The 22,650-nt window shown below is 35.8% G+C and overlaps 1 protein-coding gene and 1 long non-coding RNA gene across 2 annotated transcripts in view; one reads left to right on the top strand and one right to left on the bottom strand.

Annotated features, from left to right (window-relative positions):
- The first annotated feature begins 6,739 nt into the window (after window positions 1–6,739).
- LOC105535108 overlaps window positions 6,740–22,650 on the top strand; it is a 32,222-nt gene continuing 16,311 nt past the window's right edge. Inside the window, exon 1 of the long non-coding RNA XR_001005383.1 lies at window positions 6,740–6,791. This is a non-coding gene — a long non-coding RNA (uncharacterized LOC105535108). The remainder of the gene's footprint in view (window positions 6,792–22,650) is intronic.
- Window positions 11,726–13,410, bottom strand: PGK2 (phosphoglycerate kinase 2). The gene has a single exon (XM_011974113.1). It carries the CDS (start codon window positions 13,260–13,262, stop codon window positions 12,009–12,011), a length of 1,254 nt encoding a protein of 417 aa, XP_011829503.1. The 5' UTR covers window positions 13,263–13,410; the 3' UTR covers window positions 11,726–12,008.

Genomic DNA, 22,650 nt, shown 5'->3' with positions numbered 1-22,650 from the left:
ACAACTAGGCATCTGCTTTATTTGGGCATGGAGTGATCAGTTGGCTACCTGTAATTGGCTGAAACATGGCTGCTTGTGATTGGCTGAAACTAGACTCTTCCTTGTACTCCTAATTTAGGTTTGAGACTGTTTGCATATTAACTTAGGTTGTAATTTGCTTTGTAGGGACTCAGGGTATGGAGACAACCTCAGGCTGATGGCCTCCTGCTTATTTATCAGTCTTCACACACACAGACACACACACACACACACACACACATGCACCCAACTAATATATCTTAATATCATTTCCATTTTACGGATAAAAAACAAATAAGAATGCTTATGTCCCTCACTTTAAAAAAAACTAGGTTTGATCAACAGTATGTCTTTAAGATAAGGACATAACATCTTGAATTTAGAGAACTGTTTTTCTTCTTGGCTGATGATTGCGAAACAACATTCTCAGTCTTTCTACTGTTTGTTTAGAATTCTTCTATTCGAAGGATTAATATTATCATGAATTAACTAGATAAACAATTTCACCATTAAGTAGTATATCTGCTTGCTTCAGAGTCAAAATAATCCTACTGGTTCTAGTTTTTGATAGACTATGAGAAATTAAATATGATTGATTACTTGAATATTGATAATTTTAAATTGGCTTATTGGTAGAATGGTTAAACTAATAAATATAAGAGTGTTATGGAAAGGTAATAGTCAGGCATTTTCACCTTTGCATCATTTTTATACAATACGACAATATATAATGCTTGGAAGTATTCAGATAATTTGCATATTGTATGACTGAATTAGAGATGTCTCCATATTTTGCAACTTGCTAAGTTACAGCTGAGTGTTTGGAGTGCAACATTCTTTTAAAGGTCACGAAATAACTGTAATTTGCTCAGGGAAGTGTTACAGGCTAGACATTGTTCACCCCTCCACATCGACACTCAGTCTCTCTTTACCAAGTTTCAGCTACTGGAGTCTGATTCCTCAGAAGTTCTCTTGTTTTCTGGCTTTCTGTTTGACAGAAAACAAGATTCTGCCAGTGAGAGACATCACCAGGAAATCTAAATGTGAAGAAAAGAGGTTAGGCATTTAGTTCCACCTTCCTCTCTAGCCCGCACCTCAAGCTGAAATTTGGCTCTGTACCTCCTATGCAACAGCTTCTCTCTCCAGCTACAGCTTTCACTAGTCTCTGATAACAGCTCCTTCTCCTTAGAAATTTCTGGTCTAGGGCATCCCCAGTTGCGGGCCCTCAGGTACTTCATCTTAATTCTTAACCCTACCCATACTTAAATAGTTCCTTCAGTAAACTGCTTCGAATTAAGTATTTCAGTGTGCTTCCTAGGGTGACCAACTATTCTGGTTTGCATGACACTCATGATTTTATTTTAGCACGAAAATCAGATGCCCTTGCTACACACGAGGACAGTTGGTTACCCTCAGCTTCCTGACAGAGCCTTGTCTGATCTAGATGTCTAAGATAGTAAGGGTCTGGTAAAAATATAAGCTATATGGTTGAAAGAGAGGGAGATATTTTATCTGGAAAGAGAGAATGTTAAGTTTTGCTTCAAGATAGTTGGCTTATTTTATAGTAAAGAGTGTAGAAAGTTTAGAGAGGGGTCAGAAGAAACCATCTGTAAGGTGAGGATATAAAGTGTCTAGCACTGTGGTAGGTGATTTTTATAATATTATATATATCTCACCATACCATAAATGTGTTTGAGTAAAGGAGGGTCTGTAAATAGTACACCTTACCAGCTCAGTAGACAAGAAAATCAGTTGCAGTCATTACATAAACTTAATCAATCTAAAAATTAATCTACAGTTACCTTAGAATATCTGTCAGAATTTTATATCTCTGAAATTAATTGAGAATTTCTAAATAAACAATGAATGAATGTGAGTTTCAACTACCTCTATATCATTTACTTAGGTATAATTATATAAATAACTTAAAAATAATAGGTAGCAAGTAGCGTTTTGATATAAATTTCAATTTTTTCTCTGCTAAGGAAATCATTAGTTTTTGCTGATGAAATAGTCAAACAATTCACTCTCAATATCTCATCACAGTCACTGGTTCCTTTCCCTTCATCACTCTTCCTGCTGGTACAGTATGCAGAACTAACTTTTTGTGCCTTTCATTAATGACTTCTCATTACTTATATAGGAATTCAACTCTTTTTTTCTCTAATGATTGATTATCCTGTATCCTGGTTAGCTCATTTTCTTTACTGTAGCATGCTGTGATAAGTGGAATATTCCATTTCCTTTAACAAGAAAAAAAAATTCTTGATTGTGAAAATGAGGTTCCTGTTATGTAGCAACATGGACATTGTTACATTTTTGCTCTCATTGTACAATTTGTATTTTCCACATATCTCTCAATATTACTTTCAATTTACAAAACAACAGCATCACCAACAGTAAGAAATCAATAGCTGCAAATCTTCTATATGCCAAATGCTGTGCTAGACCCTGAAGTAGAGAGTTGAATAAGATGTAGTCTCTGACCTTCAAAAATTGAGAGAGGGATATGTCAACAAAACATTCCAATAATATTAAAGAGTAAAACAACAGGTTTGCACAAAGAACAAAATACCCCAAAAGTGTGATTCATTCATCTGGGAGTGTGGATTGGGCAGGAAATGTTGGGTTAAGACATTTTGCAGAGGTCATATCTGAGCTTATCCAGTTAAGTCCATTTCCTTCTCAACTGTAAATGACTTGTCCCGATGAAAAGATGATTAATGCACTAATTATACTGTATTAAGAGTGCATACAATGAAAACTAAGCCTCTTTCTCACTCTACATTTTTTTTTTGCTATCTATGTAAGCAGCCAAATCACAACTTTAAACAACCAACAAGAATAAGCAAATACAAAACCAAATACTTAAATGTGCAGATGTTGTATTAACTATCAATTTTCTCCTACAGAAACCGATTTCAGACATTTTGTGAATACCCACTTTTTCTTACCTGGGGAGTTCTTCACCTTCTTTTTATCTAAATAGCTCTATTAAGACAAACAGTAGTTGAATCCATTACACTGTTTTATATTTCTTTAAGTTCTTAGACACTGTAGTTTGGGGGATGTAGCCTTCACATATAGAAAGTAAATGTCAAGTTACAAAAGGAATGTATAGTTGGAGAGCCAAGGTTCTGATTTTTTTTTTTCTTCATCTACAATTTAGACCTCCATGTACAATGTCCTTTAGCTTCTAGGTCATTCTTTTCTTTTTGTAAAGAGTCTTAGTAGATAAAAATTACAGCCAACAGTCTCAAGGATACCAACCAGGGTTTCAGAGCCATATAATTTAAAAACTAGAAGGAACCTCAGATAACATATAAATAAATATATGCTTTTTCAGCTAAAGAAGCTCAGAGAAGTGAAATGATTTGCCTCAGTTAAAACAAGTAGGTAGTGGCATGACTGTCACTAGAACTAATTCCTGTTTCCTTTTAAACTGGTCTTTACCCTAATACAAAAGCCGAAATAGAAACACTGGAGAGCTGATTACAGTACATATTACTGGATCTCATCACCAGAGGTTGTAATTCGTTAGGTATAATGGAGGCCCAGTAATCTGCATTTCTAACAAGTTGCTGGCTGCTGCTGCTGCCTCAGTAAGAATACATGGAGAAACCTGCTCTACAGCATGCATCTTGAGGCCTTATGTAAGTATTCTTAAACCCAAGCCTGTAATAACTTAGTATTCTTAAACCCAAGCCTGTAATAACTTAGTAGAAAGAAGTTCTGACTCTAAAGTGAATATTTCCTTTTCCTTCCTAATAAGACACTTCATCTCTCTGTAGTACACTTAAAGGTTTGATCTAGAACCTGAAGATTTTCTCTTCATAATTATTTATTTAATTTAAAGCCAGTTAATGTATGCATGCTTCTTAAAATATGAAATAACATTTTTATTGTATGACTTACACCTTTTTCATTAATCGAAACTACCTTCATCAACATTCATGATTATTGATTTACACGTCGTGAATTTACCTATCCAATATTTACCCATCTTGTCAAATTAGTCAACAATGACTGTAAATTATTCTGTCACAAACTTGTAATCCCCTGCTAACCCTTTACCTCTCTGCCTCCATCTTCCTTTCCCTCCCCATTCACTACCTGAGCTCATGTGGTCATGTCAGAAATATATCATTAAACTGCAATGATTATACTTTTGCTTTTCTTTGCTCCACAGACACACACTGACAAAAATCATTCTTCTTTCAAAGAAATCACAGTGTCTAAATAATTCCAAAGTTTTATAAATATATTAAGAAAACAAATGCATTGAGCAAATATAACTGCCATATTAAAAGATATTTTTAATATCACTAGACTATTTTTGCTTCTCTGAAAGTATAATTTTCTACTAGGTCAGCTATACACGTTTAATTTGTATGCTCATTGCTTTCTATTAAAGCAATCATGTATATTTTCTAGAAAAAAAATCCTAACTTTTAATAGACAGAATTTAGCTAGGGTTTTTAACAGAGATATTCTCAATCAACTACCTATTCTTCTCACTTTGCATAGTCATGAAGGCTGTCATAGAAAATGAAGGTTTATAATGAAACACTATAGTACCCTACCATGGGGACAATGATTGACATCATGTTCTCGTTAATCTCTCCTTTCTTCTTCTTTTTTTTTTTGGTAAAAAATAAAAAAGCCATATGAACATATGAACATTTTTCAGGGCAAGCATGGAGCCATTAAGAAAGCTAAAATTGATTTTTTTCTTGAATATCTAAACATACACACATGTGGAGGACATATTTGGGTAGTGATTGTTTCTCAATGACATTCTTTTGGAGAAGGATGGGAGGTCATATCTTTTGAAGAATTTTATGAGCCTTAATTTTTCAGAGAGTCTTAGGTCTTCTTTATGATTCTAAAGAGTTAGAGAAACCTGTGGTAATCCAAAGAGTGAAACTAAAGACCCGTGTTAGTCTCCTTAACTCTGGGCTTAGCTGAGAAACCTTCAGCAGGATTAGCTACATAATTTTAGGGGGAGGATGTCCAGTACAAAGCATGGCTTGACTTCATGTTAAAAATTCTTAACAATTTCAAGATGGCAACTGTAGAGCATTAAACCAAATGTAGGGCTCTTCTGAGAGCAGGGCCCCGTGTGCCTGTGCAGGCCACAGGTTCACGAAGCTGACTGTACCTCCAATGTCTCCATGGATCTATTTGTGTATTGTGAAATTTTCATAGTATTTTTTTTAATGTTGTCTTAAATTCACCCTTTGTTATTCTTCCTTTTAGCAGCAGTTTTAATGGGGCCCATGATGACACAGTCAAAAATATTATTGCCCAGGTTCCCTATCACCTAGATGTGATCATATTACTAACTTCAGGCTGAGGGGATGTAAACAAAATTGATGTGTGTGACTTCCAGTGCTCCTCCTTAAAGCTGACTCTACCTTCATGTTTCCTTCCAGAATGCAAAGCTCAATTCATCTGCAGAGAAAGAAGGTGGGGATTCAGAACAGAAACTATGAAGAAAAAAAAAGAGTTTCATGTATTTGTACCTTTTGGTAAATGAAACATGTTAAATGATACAAATGAGAAGTACTCTACTAAAAAAATTCCCAGGTGAAAGAGAAGGCAGGAGAATTTGAGGTACAGTCTGTTGTGCTCTGAGGTGAGGAGATGCCAACTAAAACATTGCTTTTTTAATACGTAAGTTCATATGCCCTCTGATTTGTCATTTTCCAAATTTTTCTCTCTTACTTTTTATGAGATCTGCTCATTTTTCTAGGTTTATCATTAATACACTTTGCTTTAGAGAATGGTAACTGAGTCACAACATCTAGGAGACTTCTAATAAATAAGTAAGATTTGAAATTAAGGTAAAGTTTAAAGCATAAGGACATAAAAATGGCACCTACTTTTATTTTCTAGCATTTAGTTTATCACAGCTTTACTAACAAATGTTCCTTGAAATAAGCTATATCAATTTACAGATATTATTAAAAATGCACAGAAAATAAATGAATACTAATATCCAAGCATGTGAATTAAATAACTCAAACTGAAACCTTGGCAATACCACCATCTTATGGTAACATTTTAAGGTTTTTAAAACTTTGATATTAATACATAGCAAAGTATTTTTAATGTATACAATTATAATATATAACTATAAAATTCTTATAACTATACCAAATATTATATTAAATATATACATATATCATATATGCACATATATGATAGATGTATGTGTATGTATTTATATACAGTCATACACACATTGTTTAACAGCTGGGATATGTGTACTTACTCAAATCTAAATGATATAGCCTACTACACACCTGAGCTATACGGAGTAGCCTATTGCTCCTAGGTTACAAACTCATATGGCATGTTACTGTACTGAATAACGTAGGCAGTTATAATGCAATGGCAAGTATTTGTATATTTAAATATATATAAACATAGAAAAGGTACAGTAAAAACACTGCATAAAAGGCAAAAATGGTAAACCTATGTAGGGCACTTATCATGAATGGAGCTTGTAGGACTGAGAATTACTCTGGGTGAGTGAGTAGAGGGTGAATATGAAGGCCTGGAACATTACTGTGTACTACTGCAGACTTTATGATTTATTTATTTATTTATTTATTTATTTATTTATTTATTTATATCTTGAGACAGAGTCTTGCTCTGTTGCCCAGGCTGGAGTGCCATGCATGGCACAATCTCAGCTCACTGCATTCTCCACCCTCCGAGTTCAAGCAATTCTCCTGCCTCAGCCTCCTAAGTAGCTGGGATTACAGGTGTGCGCCACCGTGCCCAGCTGATTTTTGTATTTTTAGTAGAGACGGGGATTCACCATGTTGGACAGGCTGGTCTCGAACTCCTGACCTTGTGATCCACCCTCCTTGGCCTCCCAAAGTGTTAGTATTACAGATGTGAGCCACCACGCCCGGCCTACTAGTGCAGACTTTAGAAACGCCTTACATGTAGGCCACACTAAATTTATTACGAATATTTTTTTCTTTAATAATAAATTGACTATCTTGCTGTAAGTTTTTACTTTATAAACTTTTCATTTTTAACATTTTTTCTCCTACTTTTTGAAAACTTTTGAAACAAAACTTATCTTAAAGTACAAAGACATTGTATAGCTGTACAAAACTTTTTATTTCTTTATATTCTTATTCTGTAAGCCTTTTTCTATTTTTAAAATAATTTTTAACTTTTTTAACTTTTTTGTTAAAAACTAAGACACAAGCACACACCTTAGCCTAGGCCTACAGAGGGTCAGGATCATAGAGTCATCACTAGGTAATAGAAATTTTCCAACTCAAACCTGATCATATGGGTCCACTGTTGTACACGCAGCCTGTTGTTGAGTGAAACGTTGTTACTGGTCACATGACTGTATGTAGCTCCACAAACATCTCTTTCTAAAACTTCATTGTAATGTTATTTTTCCAATATGCTAATTCACTGATTTTCCTCCCCCACACACTTTCAAGTCTTTTATTTCTACACCATTTAATATCTTATACTGCCAGTACTCGAATTTGTCATGTAGTTTTATAATTCTTGTCAGTTTATTTTCTATCTCATGTGATTATCTTCTATATTCATTTTTCTTCTTTCATAATTTTTTAAATGAAGTGTGCTTGTTCTCTAAATGGTCTGCTTTCTCTTAAAGTAAATCATCTATGAAAGCATTTTCTCCATGGGTCTTACTAGTGTCTTGTGAAATTTTCATAGGTTCTTCTTTTTGATGTTGTCTTAAATTCACCCTTTGTTATTCTTCCTTTTAGTAACAGTTTTAATGGGGCCCATGATGACTCAGTTAAAGAACATTATTGTCCAGGTTCCCTGTCACCTAGATGTGATCATATTATGAAGTGCAGGCTGAGGGGATGTAAACAAAATTGATGTGTGTGACTTCCAGTGCTTTTCCCTAAGAATAGGATGTTTTCCCTGAATTCTCTTTCCCTGCACAGTAGGTTGGAAAATGTCAACAACCGAATTAACCATCGTGCTCCTAGAGATGAAAATCAAGTACAGATAATGACAGAGACTTTATTAGGTCCTTGGATGAGCTCAAGAAGTGTCTACTTAGCTGTAACCCCTTGGAAAGTTACCTTAAGAAAGTAAAATTGCTATGTTGTTTGAGAAGTTATATTTTTAAGTATTGTTATTATGGTAGTTTCTAGATCAAGATTTCTCAACTTAATATGATTGACATTTGGGGCTGAATGTGTTTTTGTACTAAAAAGCTGTCCTGTGTATTTTAGGGTGTTTAGTAGCATCCTTAGCCACTACCACTAGACGCCTACAGCATTCTTCTGGTCGTGACTACCAAAAATGTCTCTGGACTTTGGCAAATGTCCCCTGTGGAACAATTGTGTTTCTGCTTGAGAACCACTAGTCTACAGATTAACGAATGTAGACATTGTTCCCTGTAGTAATGCTGCCTTAATAAAACTTATAAAATCTAGCTTTCACTTAGGAGTCGGTGAGAAGAAGTGACAAGGCATTGAAGCCTGCAAGGTGGTGATAATTCACCTGCTGCAGCATTGGATAAAACTGTTAACTGTGGAAAGTACTAGGCAGAACATATTCCTGTGGAGATTAAAGCTGCTAGAGAAGTGCTTAGAAAGGCAGAATGTCAGTATATTTTGATTGCTATACGCAGTTTTTAGTAAAATATTATAACAAAAAATGAGCACAGCTAGGAAAAAATGAACAGCTGAAATTAGAAATAGAGGTGACAGAACTTTTTAAGGGAGATAACCTAAAATTGGCTAATAAACTAGAAAAGTGAGATTTCTCAGAGTTGAAAAAACTAACTGCCTCAGTACTTCAAACAATGGGAAAAAGAGTGTCACTCATGGCTTTTTTTAGAGTCCCCCCATGTGGACTTTTCAGCCAAAAGTATGAAAAAGCCACACGCAAAGATTAGATTATAAATATTGCCTTCATACCACTATGAACTTTTTCATATGACCACGTTAGTCATCTTTAAAATAAAGAAAAGTGGGCCCAGGGCCGGGCTTACGCCTTTTAATCCCAGCACTTTGGGAGGCCGAGAGGGTGGATAACCTGAGGTCAGGAGTTGGAGACCAGCCTGGCCAACACAGTGAAACCCTGTCTCTACTAACAGTATAAAATTTAACCAAGTGTGATGGCATGTGCCTATAATTCCAGCTACTTGGGAGGCTGAGGCAAGGGAATTGCTTGAACCCGGGAGGCGGAGGTTGCAGTAAGCAGAGATCGCACCACTGCACACCAGCCTGGGCAACAAAGTGAGGCTCCGTCTCAAAAAAAATAAAATAAAGTAAAATAAAAATAAGAAAAGGCCCAGCAAAGAAGCCAATTAATTAAAAACAAGAATCAGAAAGTAAAGAAGTGTAACTAGAAGAGATTTTTGGTGAAGTTCTTCCAAATGAAACTAAATAGACCAGAAACCTTAATTCTTGAGAAAGTTGAAAAACCACTAGCTCAGCATTGAAAGGCTTTTAATTGTGTGATACAAAAAGATATCCTTGGTTTATTAAACCAGAACCAGCTGCTTGTCATGGTGGCTCACACCTGTAATCCCAGTACTTTGGGAGGCTAAGACGGGAAGATCATTTGAAGCCAGGAGTTCAAGACTAGCCTGGTCAACATGGTGAAACCCCATCTCCACTAAAACTACAAAAATTAACCAGATGTGGTGGTACACGCCTTAATCCCAGCTACTTGGGAGGCTGAGTCATGAGAATCTCTTGAACCTGGGAGGTAGAGGCTGCAGTGAGCCAAGATCATGCCACCTTACCCCAGCCTGAGTGACAGAGACAGATTCTGTCTCGGAAAAATCAAACAAACAAAACTGTACCAGCAAAAAGAGGCTAGGAAATCTGTGCAGTGGCCTGATATGGCCTGATGAAGCATACCACCTGCTTCAGAATATGCCATGGAAGTTAAGGAAACAAAGAGAATTTCCCAATTGGTCAAATGACCAACCAGAAAAGAACAATGGATAAGTTCCTCCCAAAGACCAGAACCAGTGTAACCAAGGAAATTCTGCTGCTGCCAGGTCAGGGAGTTCTCAAAATTCTGATCCAGAGTGATTTATTTCATAATTGTAATGAGCCAGTGACTTTTTCTAGGTAAGTATTTTTGTTGCAGTTGTCCTATTTCTTTTTCACCATTGTATATTGGCTAGGTATGGAGTGGGGGACTGGGAGGTATGAGAAAAATGACTGTGTTTCTGAGTTCATCCCTGTTGGGCCCCCACTGGATCACACAGAAAGAATTGTGTGTAATTCAGAGATACTCAATTTTGAGTAGGATGCAGTAACTGGACAAGTCATTTGATTGTATAGTATCTCTTGGAGAACAGATGCTTTCTTTTTGGAAAGCAAAACAGAACAAAACAAAACATGAATACTTGTACATGGATACTTGGGAGGCCAGTATGGAAGTCTGTCAGAAACCATTAATTTTCCTCAGTGTTTTTCCCCTCCTTACTTCCTTTCAACAATAGAATCCATTGACTTTTTAGCTGGGCACAAGGTATGCAGCTAGAGAGAATACATCCCCAATCCTCCCTTGCAAAATAGGCCTTATCTCACAACTAATGCCAGTAGGATAAGTGAAAACAAATTTCTAAACTTTTTGAATCATGTATTGAAAAGAAAACTAATTGCCTTTCAAGAACTTCCCCCTTCAGGTTGGCAATCAAGTAGCACAAACTTGAACAATGGCATCATACCATACACAGACTGAACCCCCTCACTGGGAGTAACAGATCTGTTTCACCAGTTTGGTTCCCTAGATGACCTCATAAAGGAAAGCCCATGTTATTTGCCCTGGGTTCTCAGGTGAGAGAGTGATATGTTTTAATCTTGTTTCAACTACAACTACTGAAGTTTTGATTCCATTAATCCTAACTCCTACATCTTTCCTGGGATTATTATGATATTAACATTCTGCTTAAAATACGTTGAAGTTTCAGATGTATTAAGATTTATATTTGAAGCTCAATTATTCAGGATATTGAATATAGACAATTGATCTGGGGTTTCGGGACATGAGACATTATAGCTGGGAAAGGTTAATCGGCATTTTTACTCTTAATTACTATTGTTATTAATAGCATTGCTCTGAACTACCTCTTTGTCTACAGAATAAAGCAAAATATTTTCCAATAAGTGTTTTTTTTTGCTTTTTCTACATTTCTTATCATTTTATCTTCTGTTTTCTAATAGAGAATTATCTCTATTTTCCCATTATTAAACTATGTATATATATTTTATTTATCTCAAAAACCAAGTTTTATAACGTACCAGTTATGTTATCTATTTATTAAAGAATGCCTGCCTTAAAAATAAAACAATTACTTATTTGCAACTTGGGTTTAACTTGTAGCTCTTTCTCTAGCTGGCATTTGTGTGTATTCTTGTGCATTGATATGCACACAAACATAATTCTTATCTTGAGTTTAATTTCTTTTCTTTTTAAAAATTCCTTGGGTTTAATAAAGATCTTTCATTTCTCTTTCTTTTTCCTATTTAGTATAACGTTTCCTCTTAGCAGAACTTTAATGGTACCCATGAGTTCTTACACTTAATTATTTTTCTCAGTTTGAGCATATTTATTGTTTGTTTGTGAACTTTCATTCCACCCTTTCCCAACAACTTAAGTTTTGACTTTTGGGTTTCAAATTGTGAAACAATAGCAAAGTTGGATTAAAATAAAAAGATTCAGCTTCTTCAGCTCACCTTCTTTAATAGGCAACTTAAGAATAAGTCCTCCCTACAATGCACAATGGTGAAGTTCAAATGAGAACTTGAATAGACAAATACACGACCAAACTAAAATGAACTGCTGTGCTGATAATAAGTGTTCCTGGTGGCCCGTTGCTTGTCCATTACATAGGTCTGGATCTAGGAGTAGATTTTAACAAAAGTCACATCGAAATGTAAAAGCACTAAGCTGACTTAAAGGCTGTGGACAGAAAACAGAAGGAAGTAACACTATGTTAACTACATGTTGCTGAGGGCCTCTACGCCAGGAAGGATTTTACCTTCCAGAAGCTCTAGACTGGCACCACCTCCAGTGCTGACATGGCTGACTTTATCCTCAGTGTTCCATTTGGCACAGCAAGTAGCAGTGTCTCCACCCCCTATAATAGTGATGCAGCCCTTGGAAGTGGCTTTCACAATTTCATCCATGAGGGCTTTGGTTCCCTTAGCAAAGGTATCCCATTCAAATACTCCTAACGGCCCATTCCAAACAATTAGCCTTGCTTGAGCCACAACTTGAGCATGATTCTTGTTGCTCTCAGGACCACAGTCCAAACCCATCCAGCCGGGAGGTATGCCAGATGCTACAGTGGCTTTTCCAACCTGAGCATTCTCATCAAACTTGTCAGCAGTAACAAAGTCAACAGGAAAAGTAATCCTTACACCATTCTTTTGTGCTTTGGTCATGATATCTTTGACAATCTTGGCTCCCTCTTCATCAAACAGAGAAGCACCAATCTCCATGTTGTTGAGTACCTTAAGGAAGGTATAAGCCATTCCACCACCAATAATCATCTCATTGACTTTGTCCAGCATATTTTTGATAAGTTGGATCTTGTCTGCCACTTTGGCTCCACCAAGTATAGCCAGAAAGGGTCTCACTGGGTTTTCCAAGGCTTTAGCAAAGTAATCTAGTTCCTTCTTCATCAAGAATCCAGATGCTTTATGGGGCAGATTCACTCCCACCATGGAACTATGAGCCCGGTGCGCAGTGCCAAAAGCATCATTGACATAGACGTCCCCTAGCTTAGAAAGCGATGCTCGGAAGCCTTCTATTTTATCTGGCTCAGCTTTAATCTTCTTTCCAGAAGGATCTTGGCCCTTCCCTTCTTCCTCCACATGAAAGCGCAAGTTCTCCAGCAGGATGATTGAACCAGGAGCTGGGTTGGCACAGGCATTCTCCACTTCTGCGCCTACACAGTCCTTCAGGAACAGAACATCCTTGCCCAGCAAGGATTTGAGCTCAGCAGCAACAGGCTGTAAGGAATATTTGTCAGGCATGGGAACACCATCAGGCCGACCTAGATGACTCATAAGAACTACTGCCTTGGCTCCATTGTCTAGGCAGTACTTGATGCTTGGGATGGAAGCCTTGATCCTCTGGTTGTTTGTAATCTGGTTCTTCTTCATGGGAACATTGAAGTCTACTCTCATGATGACTCGCTTCCCTCTAACATCCAGTTTGTCTAAAGTCAACTTCTTAGAAAGAGACATCTTGACAATATAAAGACATAGGCTGACACCTGGATCTTAATGCTGAAGAACCAACTTGCTGTTGGGAGGCTGAGTCGGTGGTGATTTTTAACGTCCTTGCCCCTTGCCCCACCCCTTTCTTTTCCACACTGTCTCCAGCACAACAGCCACTGTTAGACTGGAAAGGAAATCTAGCTTTCTGATTGGCTCATGGTCCTGTCAATCTGGATCTGAAATGTGTTGCTCGGTGAAGATTCCAACTGCCTGAACAGAGGGCCAGGTAGGGGATTAGAGGTACCTGGCTTTGGGTGAGACTTGGGTAGGTGAAGAAATCCCAGAATAAGAATGGTTCTAATAAAACAACAAGAATGGTCCTGAGGTCTGCGACTCCTTCTGGCTCTTTTTGCCCCCACCCCACAGCTCGGTTAACAGTTGCTCTTATTATTAAAAACAAAACAAAAAGAACTCCACCCCAACACCCGCAAACCTACATACACCACATTCACTTTAAATCTTAACATTTTGATATATAAAAACCTCTGTAGTGCCAAATCAAATAAATATTTGAAATAATGATTTTCATATGAAACCTTGCTTATTCAAGTCAGCATAGTATAGTTCTGTTTTTTCCTTGTCTTGATAAATATTTCTGTTGAGGATGTGGCTTGTTGTTAGCCTTCATCTTTAGATATATTCTAGGATGGGATGGTAATGCTGTCATATTTTCACTACTTTGCTTGTTCCATTTTACTACCATGGAAGAATTTCAGACTACCATGAAAGAATGGTCACTTCTGCAGGAGAATCCCATAAGATCATAGCAAAAAGAGTATCAGTAACAAGTGCTGAAAGTAATGGTGACATTTCTTTCAGACTACAATGTTACGATGAGGTTCTTTATTTTTTCTCTCCTCTCTGTTTGCTTTCCTACCTATACAACTTAGAAAATGAGCTGAGAAAAGTGCATGGTTTTCATAAGGATGAAAACATCTATTAGAATTGAAAGTGAGTGAGATATTCCATTTTTGGAGAAAGCAAATGTATGTGGCTAGTTGATTTAGTAATGAAAATTGGCTTTACAATTTTTTTCATTCAACTCTATAAGCTGAGTGAACTAAATATGTAAAATGAAGTCTTTGACAGAAATATATTTGAGGCATCACCTACTGAGATAGCTAAAATAAAAAATAAAAACAAGTGTTGAGAAAGACGTGGACAAATTGGAATCCTCATTTATTGCTGATAGGAATGTCTAATGGTGCAGCCACCTCAGAAAAGAGTTTATCAGTTCCTCAATGTTGAAAATTAAGTCAACAGTATTTAAAAGCAACCTTAAATGGTGTTAAAAATATATAGTAACAGAAACTCTCATTTATTGCTCCCAGGAATGAAATATGCTACAGCCATTTTGGGAAACAGCTTGGCAGTTTCCTACAAATATGCATAGACTTACCATACAAGTCATCAATCCTATTTCTAGATATTCATCCAAGGACATCAAAAACCTGTATTCTCTCAAAATTCTGTAAACAAATGTTTAGAGTAGTTTTCTTAATAATTACCAAAAATTGTATATTCTTCAAGTAATAAATAAATAAACTGTGATATATCCATGCGATGGAATATTACTTTAAAAAAAGAAAAGAAACAAGCTATTTACTTACACAAAAGCCCTGGATAAAACTTAAATGTGTCTTACTAGCTGAAGAAAGCCAGGCAAAATAATTATGTAGAGATTGCACAATTCCATTTGTATGATATTTGAAAAAAGGCAAGACTATAGGGATGGAAAACATATCAGTGGTTGCTACATGTTAGGAGAAGACAGGGTGGTCAACTATAATGGGGATACGCAGAAGGATTTTTAGTGTGGTAAACTTTTCTATGAGGTACTGGAGTGGTGGATACAACATTCTATGCACTTGTCAAAATTCATAGAATTGTACATTGTAGAGAGTGAACTTTAATGAATGCAAATAAAAAAATATGATCTAGAGTGTTAGGGAATCTTATTATGTAATGTAGCCTTTGACAAATAAGCCTAACTGTATTGTAATATATAGGAAATTTTACTACAGGTGATGTGGAAATTTTACTACAGGTCATGTGGAAAAAAAAAAGGGGATGACTTAAGTAACTTTGCAAAAGAGGTATTCAGTTTGTAAAATTAAAGACGAAAACAACTGTCTATAAATATAATACTCTAGTTGGTAAATTTGAATATCACACACTTATAGATGAATAATTCTTAAACTATATGTGTTATTAGAGATAAGCAAATAATGGAAGATAATAAAAAGTTTCTCACTGTCAGGAAAATAAGTTACAAATAAGCAAGAGCAGAATGAACTCTGTGGTGCTAGACTAAGAGTCTGAGATATCAGTATGAACTCATATTAAGTTCAATATACACATAGGTTGATATGGAAATAATTACAGATATGTATATAATATGTGTTCATTTTCTATTGCTACTGTAGCAACTTGTCACAAATTTAGCTACTTGAAATAACACAATTTTGTGTTCAAAAACAATCCTGTACGTCAGAAATTCAGGTTGGCTCTCCTGGTTTCTTGCTCTGGATTTTATAAAGTTTTTTTGGCTGGGTTTTCATTACAAGGCTCTAGGAAGAATTTACTTCTAATCTCGTTTAGGCTTTTGGCAGGATTCAGTTCCTTGCAATTATAGGACTGAGCTACCTGCTTTTGGCTAGCTGTTAATAAACCCCTGAAGGTCCTCTCAGGTTTGTAGGTTCCTATATCTGAGAGCCAGCAATGATGCATTGAATTCTTAGAATTGGAATCTCTCTGATTTTCATTTCTACTCCTTCTGTTTTCCGCTTTCAGCCAGAGAAAATTCTCTGCTGTTAAGGACTCATTTGATTAAGTTGGGCCAAACTAGATAATACAGGATAAACTCCCTAATTAAATACTGTGATATAATTATATCTGCAAAGTCTCTTTTGTCATGTAGCACCAGTATTTACAAGTTCTGGGGAATAGGATATGGACATCTTTGGCGGGCCATTATTCTGCCTACTCAAACAGGATTTGGATACACAGAAATATTTTCAAGCTCTGTTCATAAGAGGGCAGAGAAGCAGTGACTTATAAATAAATAAGTGGGGGTGGGGGGAAGGACAAAATTTATAGAGGAATTCCAAATAATGTGTGTAGATACATTCCTCTACTAGAGGTGGAGCTTAATTGACTGTTTGAATGTAGTGACAAATAGATTCTGAGTATTCAAATTACTATTCACCATGATTTACAAATATTAGATTTGAAAGACCCAAAAGGAAAATATGCTCTTCTGTTTTGACACCTTTCTGTAAAGAAGATTTGCAGTGTGTTCTGCACTGACCTAAACCACAAGGGCATTTTGTCACCACTTCCCCAAGATCTGTCTTCATGTAACAGCATCAAGCTCTGAGGACCTTGTCTTTCAAAATTAAAATCCTGATACCACGTATCACCCCACATAGAGGCTGAAATGTCTTCTTGACTAAATCAAGTTTTCGTCTATGTTCACAGTATCAGTGTCTCTACGTCCTGCTGTTCTTGGACAGGTTTTCCAGGTTTTGTTTATGCAAATGTCCTCTGTTTCTCTCCAGGACTTTTAAGGCCTGCTTACTTAGCTACTAGTATTTGCTCATGGTGGTGACTGATTAAAATCTATGGTGGAAAGATTTCATTACAGGTTTTCAATTTTCTTTGAAAATTGGAACATGTTATGGATATACTCTATTCTTCTTTCTATTAGGAAGCCTTTGAAATATTTGGAGCAGTTTAACTTCAATTCCACCTTTCTGTTGATAATGATTGTAAAATATGCAACTACATATTCCCTATGTTATGCAGAGTTCTGGGTGCTGAAATGACCAATAATCTATAGTTACATATATTCTCATGTACATATCGTGTCATTTTAGTCACTAATTTTTAATATTTCAAAATACACCAATCCTTCTTTTAACAATTTAAAAATAATTTTTAAATTGCTTATGAATTTATAAATGTCCCTATTAATAATAGCAGCAAATTACAATTTATGCATTTGAAAATATTTCCATGAGTTCTTGGGATCATTGTAAAAGGTAGGCTAAGGTCTGTGTGGTGCTATTTCCCACTTTCAATGGTGAAAACCGCTACTCTTTTATCAACCTAATAGATAACTTCTTACATAGTGCAGAACTAGTTTGAAAACAACAGAATAATTCACACGATAACATTACGTATGAATTAGCTGATGCATTTGTTTTGAAGTATACCTTTTTTGCATTTGTTCCTCCATCTACTTATCCATTCTTCTAACATAGTTCTGTTGCATACATTTTAAGTAAATTTTACTCTTTTTATATTTTGTTTCTATAATCTATTTTTTTAGAAGATAAAAGGACATATGGAGATATGGCCAAAATTAAATAGCTAAGTTACCCAATCACAAATAGGTAAATTTTAGGACTTTTGTGTATTAAATTCCTAAAGGTCTCTGCTATTGATTATTAATTGATGTAGGCACTGAATAGGCCACACTCAATGTGAAGACTAAGGTAAGAATTTTAATGTTATTGCAATAAAGTTAGTGCGACATAAGTTCTATAAATATTATAGTATATAATACAAATCATTACCAGTTGAAACTAATCCTAGGGGAGGATTGATGTATGGCTGAGATTAGGTTTTATTTTCCTTAAGAAGTCCAAATTAGATCAGTGGATGTAATCATCCTTAATAAGAAAATTGTCTTCTTAAAGTTATAATTGAAAAGTGTGTTTCAAGAGGGAACATTTTAATTAAAATTTTAATAAAAGAGATTGGAAGCTACAGAGTTTAATTCACAGCAATAAGTTATTTTAGAGTTATTTTAAACTAATGAGTAACCTGGGATTATTTTTCTAAAGACGTTCCAAAAACTTTTGTCAATTTAGCTTTAAATATATTTTATTATTCTACAATAAAATAATGAATTAATTCATTAAAACTAAAACAATGGTAAGTATCAGCTTGTCTTCTAATACTGAAACTCAGGACATTCCCATTGCTATATGATTTTTCTATTACTCCCAAGCTAAAAAGTTTCAATAGAAAATAGAAGTATGAGATACCTCCTGAGAAACAAATGGTCCACTGAATTTTAATAAAATACATCTTTATTTATTAAGGCTATTACTTAATCCTCATTATGATGTATCCAATTGTGGCTTGCATTATGCAAAACATTTATAATTTAAACAATTATATTAGTTGATTAACTTTTGATACAGTCAAAATATTTGCCTGATACTATTTCTTGGAGTTTCATCTATGATAGCATATTGAGGATAACACTGCAATAGAGAAAGGGCATAGATGGGAAAGGAGACAGCTGTAGTTTGCATAAGCTCTAAGCTAAAAGAAACACAGATTATGAAAATGTGTCTTTGTATCTCCAACATTAACTAGGGGAATTGGGACAGTTATTAGATAAATTCACTACAGGTGACAAGAATAATTGACCAACTAGTTTAATCAAAATATATGGAAGACTATATACATTCCAAAAATATGGCCCAACATCACTGATTTCTGTATAAGATAAAGACCTGTAAAATATATTCTAGTTCTCAGTCTCTTATCTAGTTTTGGAAATTCCAGTGTGAGACAGGGAATGATATGGAGCTCCTTTTAGTAACAACCAAAACCTATGAGAGGCCTTAAGGTTTTTGAATTCTTGCATTTCCTGGGAGAGAGAAAGTGGCCTTCAGTGGAAGTCCAAAAACCAAGAAGAGAGATTGAGTTGCTGTAGAGGATATTTGTTGCACTGTTTCTCCCTCCATTGTATGCAGTTGAAATCAAGCCTATTCATGAGTGTGATCAGGATGGACATAACTGGAGCAGCAGTTGGAAAGGGTATGCCTTGTAAACTGTGATGGGCTAAGTCCTGGGCAGTATTGAAATGTTGATTTTATAATTCAGTAAAATAAAGTGTCAAGAAAAAAGGAAAAAAGAAAAAAAGTGAAAAGACAAAAGAGAAGAAAGAAAAACTAAAAAAGTGAAAAGACTTGAAATGTCATTTCGATCTCTCTTTGTCACTTCAAAATCTCTTTCTTTTATTGTTCCGATTGTAGAGTTCTATAGAGGTGATACTGGAGCCAGGCTGGACTGAAGCCCCAAGAACAATAATTATGCTTAGGTCCAGTAGGCTCTAGCTCTTGGCTGATAATCTAGGAAATAAGCTATTGAAGTAGATGTACTACAGTGTTCCCTAGAGGACAGACAATATCTATGCTGGAAATGGGAATAGGGAGCAGGAAATCATGCACTATATTGTAGGAGGCTCTTTCAATGTATATTTCCTCCAATTTCAACACACACACATAAATGAAGTTAGTACTTGAGGCTTGACTCACCCCGCAGATTGGCAATAACGACAATAAAGATATTTATAAGGAGAAAAATTCAACATGTCTGAGGAGCTTCAGCATTATGAGTGAAAGCTAACAGATAGCAAAATATATCTAGGGAAGCCAAATTCATAGCTTAACATAAGATTTAAACAAATGGAAAAAGTCTTACAGAAATAAATACAATGGAAATATGAAGGACAATGAAGCCATTGTAAAGCATAACCACTTCAATATATTGGATATAAAAAATGTTGAATATGTAACTCAAAGGGAGAGATTGCATCATAAAATAAAAGCTTTAAAATAATGAATTAGTGATCAGATAATTTGTGGAGGAATTCTTGCATAACACACGAGAAGAGGGCCAAGAGGAAATGAGTGAGGACAAAGTTAAGGTGTGAGGAAATTAAAATTTGTAACAATACTAATATCTATCACAGAGAAGTCATAAAAGGAGAAAAAATATAAAATGAAGATGATTAAGGTTTTAACAAATTACATCCTATAATAGAATAAAAAATCAGATCTCAGGTTCAAAGTGTTCATAACATGATATGCAGAATAGCCAATATTTGAAACAAATTCACACTCTAGAAACACTACAATGAATTTTAGGAACATTAACACTAAGAACATATATTTTTCTTAAGTTTCCAGGGTAGAAAAGCAGATCACTGCAAGGGAAAAGATTCAGATTGAGATCCCACAACAGGGTGACTATAGTCAATAACTTAATTTTACATTTTAGAATAACCATTATAAAAGACTGATTGTATTGTTCATAACACAAATGATAAATGCTTGAGAGTATGACACTCTGTTCTCCATGATGTGATTATTTCACATTGCATGCTTATATCAAAACATCTCATGTACCCCACAAATATACACACTTACTATGTACTCACAAAAATTAAAAATTAAAAAAATTAAATTAAATACAAAAATTTCCACAATTAGCAAAAACAATTTTTAACCTAAACTTTTATATCTAGATAATGTATAATTTAAATGGGAGAGTTAATTAAAAGTATTTCCAATCATAAAGAATATCAGAATTTTTGTCTCACTGAGAGATAAAAGAAGTTTCCTAAAAAAATAAATAAAAACAAAAGACCAACTCTGGGTGACTTTATTCAAATAGGAGGAAATTGAAGTGCAGAACAAATCAATAAGTTTGGAAAATGAAGCATGACTAAAAATTCTAGTAGAATTAATTGTCCAAATAAGTAATCATCACAGCTTTTAGAGTATTCATTGTTGTTTTAAATCATAATTTGATTTTTATAATATTGTCTTATAGTTTTGCCAATATATAAAAGCACTGTTTATGTTGATAGGTTGATCTTAAATATGTCTTCCTTGCTGAGGTTTCCTGCGAATTTAAGAAAAATCTTGAAATAATGAATGTACAAATGATTTAAGTAATTGCTTAATGTCAAAATAATTAGATTTCTCTTTCCTTCTTATCTTTATACTTATTGTCATATATCTTAATTTGAATTGTTTTGGACAAGGAATCAACAATATTTCAAACACTTGAAGTGATATTAGGCATTGATATGGTTTGGCTCTCCCAAATTCTGGGAATTGTATCTCCCAGAATTCCCATGTGTTATGGGAGGGACCCAGGGGGAGGTAATTGAGTCATGGGCGCCAGTGTTTTCTGTGCTATTCTCATGATAGTGAATAAGTCTCATGAGATCTGATGGGTTTATCGGGGGTTTCCGCTTTTGCTTCTTCTTCATTTTCTGTTGCTGCCATGATGTAAGAAGCACCTTTCACCTCCCACCATAATTCTGAGGACTCCCCAGCCCTGTGGAACTTTATGTCCAATTAAACCTCTTTTTATTCCCAGTCTTGGGTACGTTCTTTATCAGCAAGGTGAAAATGGACTAATACAATAAACTGGTACCAGAAGTGGGGCATTGCAGAAAAGATACCTGAAAATGTGGAAGCAGCTTTGGAACTCGGTAACAGGCAAAGGTTGGAACAGTTTGGAGGGTTCAGGAAAAAACAGGAAAATGTGGGAAAGTTTGGGATTTCTTAGAGACTTGTTGAATGGCTTTGACCAAAATGCTGATAGCAATATGGACAATAAGGTCCAGTCTGAGATGGTCTCAGATGGAGATGAGGAACTAGTTTGGAACTGGAGTAAAGGTGACTCTTGTTATGTTTTAGCAAAGAAACTAGTGGCATTTTGCCCCTGCTCTAGAGGTCTGTGGAACTTTGAACTTAGGAGAGATGATTTAGGATATCTGGTAGAATAAATTTCTAAGCAGTAAAGCATTCAAGATGTGACTTGGGTACTGCTGAAGGAATTCAGTTTTAAAAGGGAAATGAACCAAAAAAGTTCAGAAATTTCCATCCTGACAATGCAATAGAAAAGAAAAAAACATTTTCTGGGGAGAAATTCAAATCAGCTGCAAAAATTTGCATATGTAGCAAGGAAACTAATGTTAATCCCCAAGACCATGGGGAAAATGTCAATAGGCCGTGTCGGAGAGCTTCATAGCAGCACTCCCCATCACAGGCCCAGAGACCCAGGAGGAAAAAGTGGTTTCATGGTCCAGGCCCAGGATCCCCATGCTGTGTGCAGCTTAGGGACTTGGCGCCCTGTGTCCCAGCTGCTCCAGGTTTGGCTGAAAGGGGCCAACATACAGTTCAGGCTGTGGTTTCAGAGGGTGGAAGCCCCAAGCCTTGGCAGCTTGCATGTGGTGTTGAGACTGCGAGTGCACAGAAATCAAGAATTGAGGTTTGGGAACCTCCACCTAGATTTCAGAAGATGTATGAAAATGCCTGGATGACTAGACGAAAGTTTGCTGCAGGGGCAGGGCCCTCATGAAGAACCCCTGCGAGCACAGTGCAGAAGGGAAATGTGGGGTCGGATCCCCCACACAGGTTCCCAGTGGCGCGCTGCCTAGTGGAACTGTGAGAAGAGGGCCATCATCCTCTTCTCACAGAGAATGGTAGATCCACCAACAGCATGAACCATGTGCTTAGAAAAGTCACAGACACTC

Source organism: Mandrillus leucophaeus, unplaced genomic scaffold, assembly GCF_000951045.1.
Source record: "Mandrillus leucophaeus isolate KB7577 unplaced genomic scaffold, Mleu.le_1.0 Scaffold1414, whole genome shotgun sequence".
In the NCBI taxonomy this organism is placed as follows: domain Eukaryota; kingdom Metazoa; phylum Chordata; class Mammalia; order Primates; family Cercopithecidae; genus Mandrillus; species Mandrillus leucophaeus.
This window is presented reverse-complemented; position numbering and strand designations above follow the sequence as displayed.

What these genes read in the sequence shown, in the direction of transcription:
- PGK2 (XM_011974113.1), bottom strand. Translation starts at nt 13,262, where the DNA reads ATGTCTCTTTCTAAGAAGTTGACTTTAGACAAACTGGATGTTAGAGGG.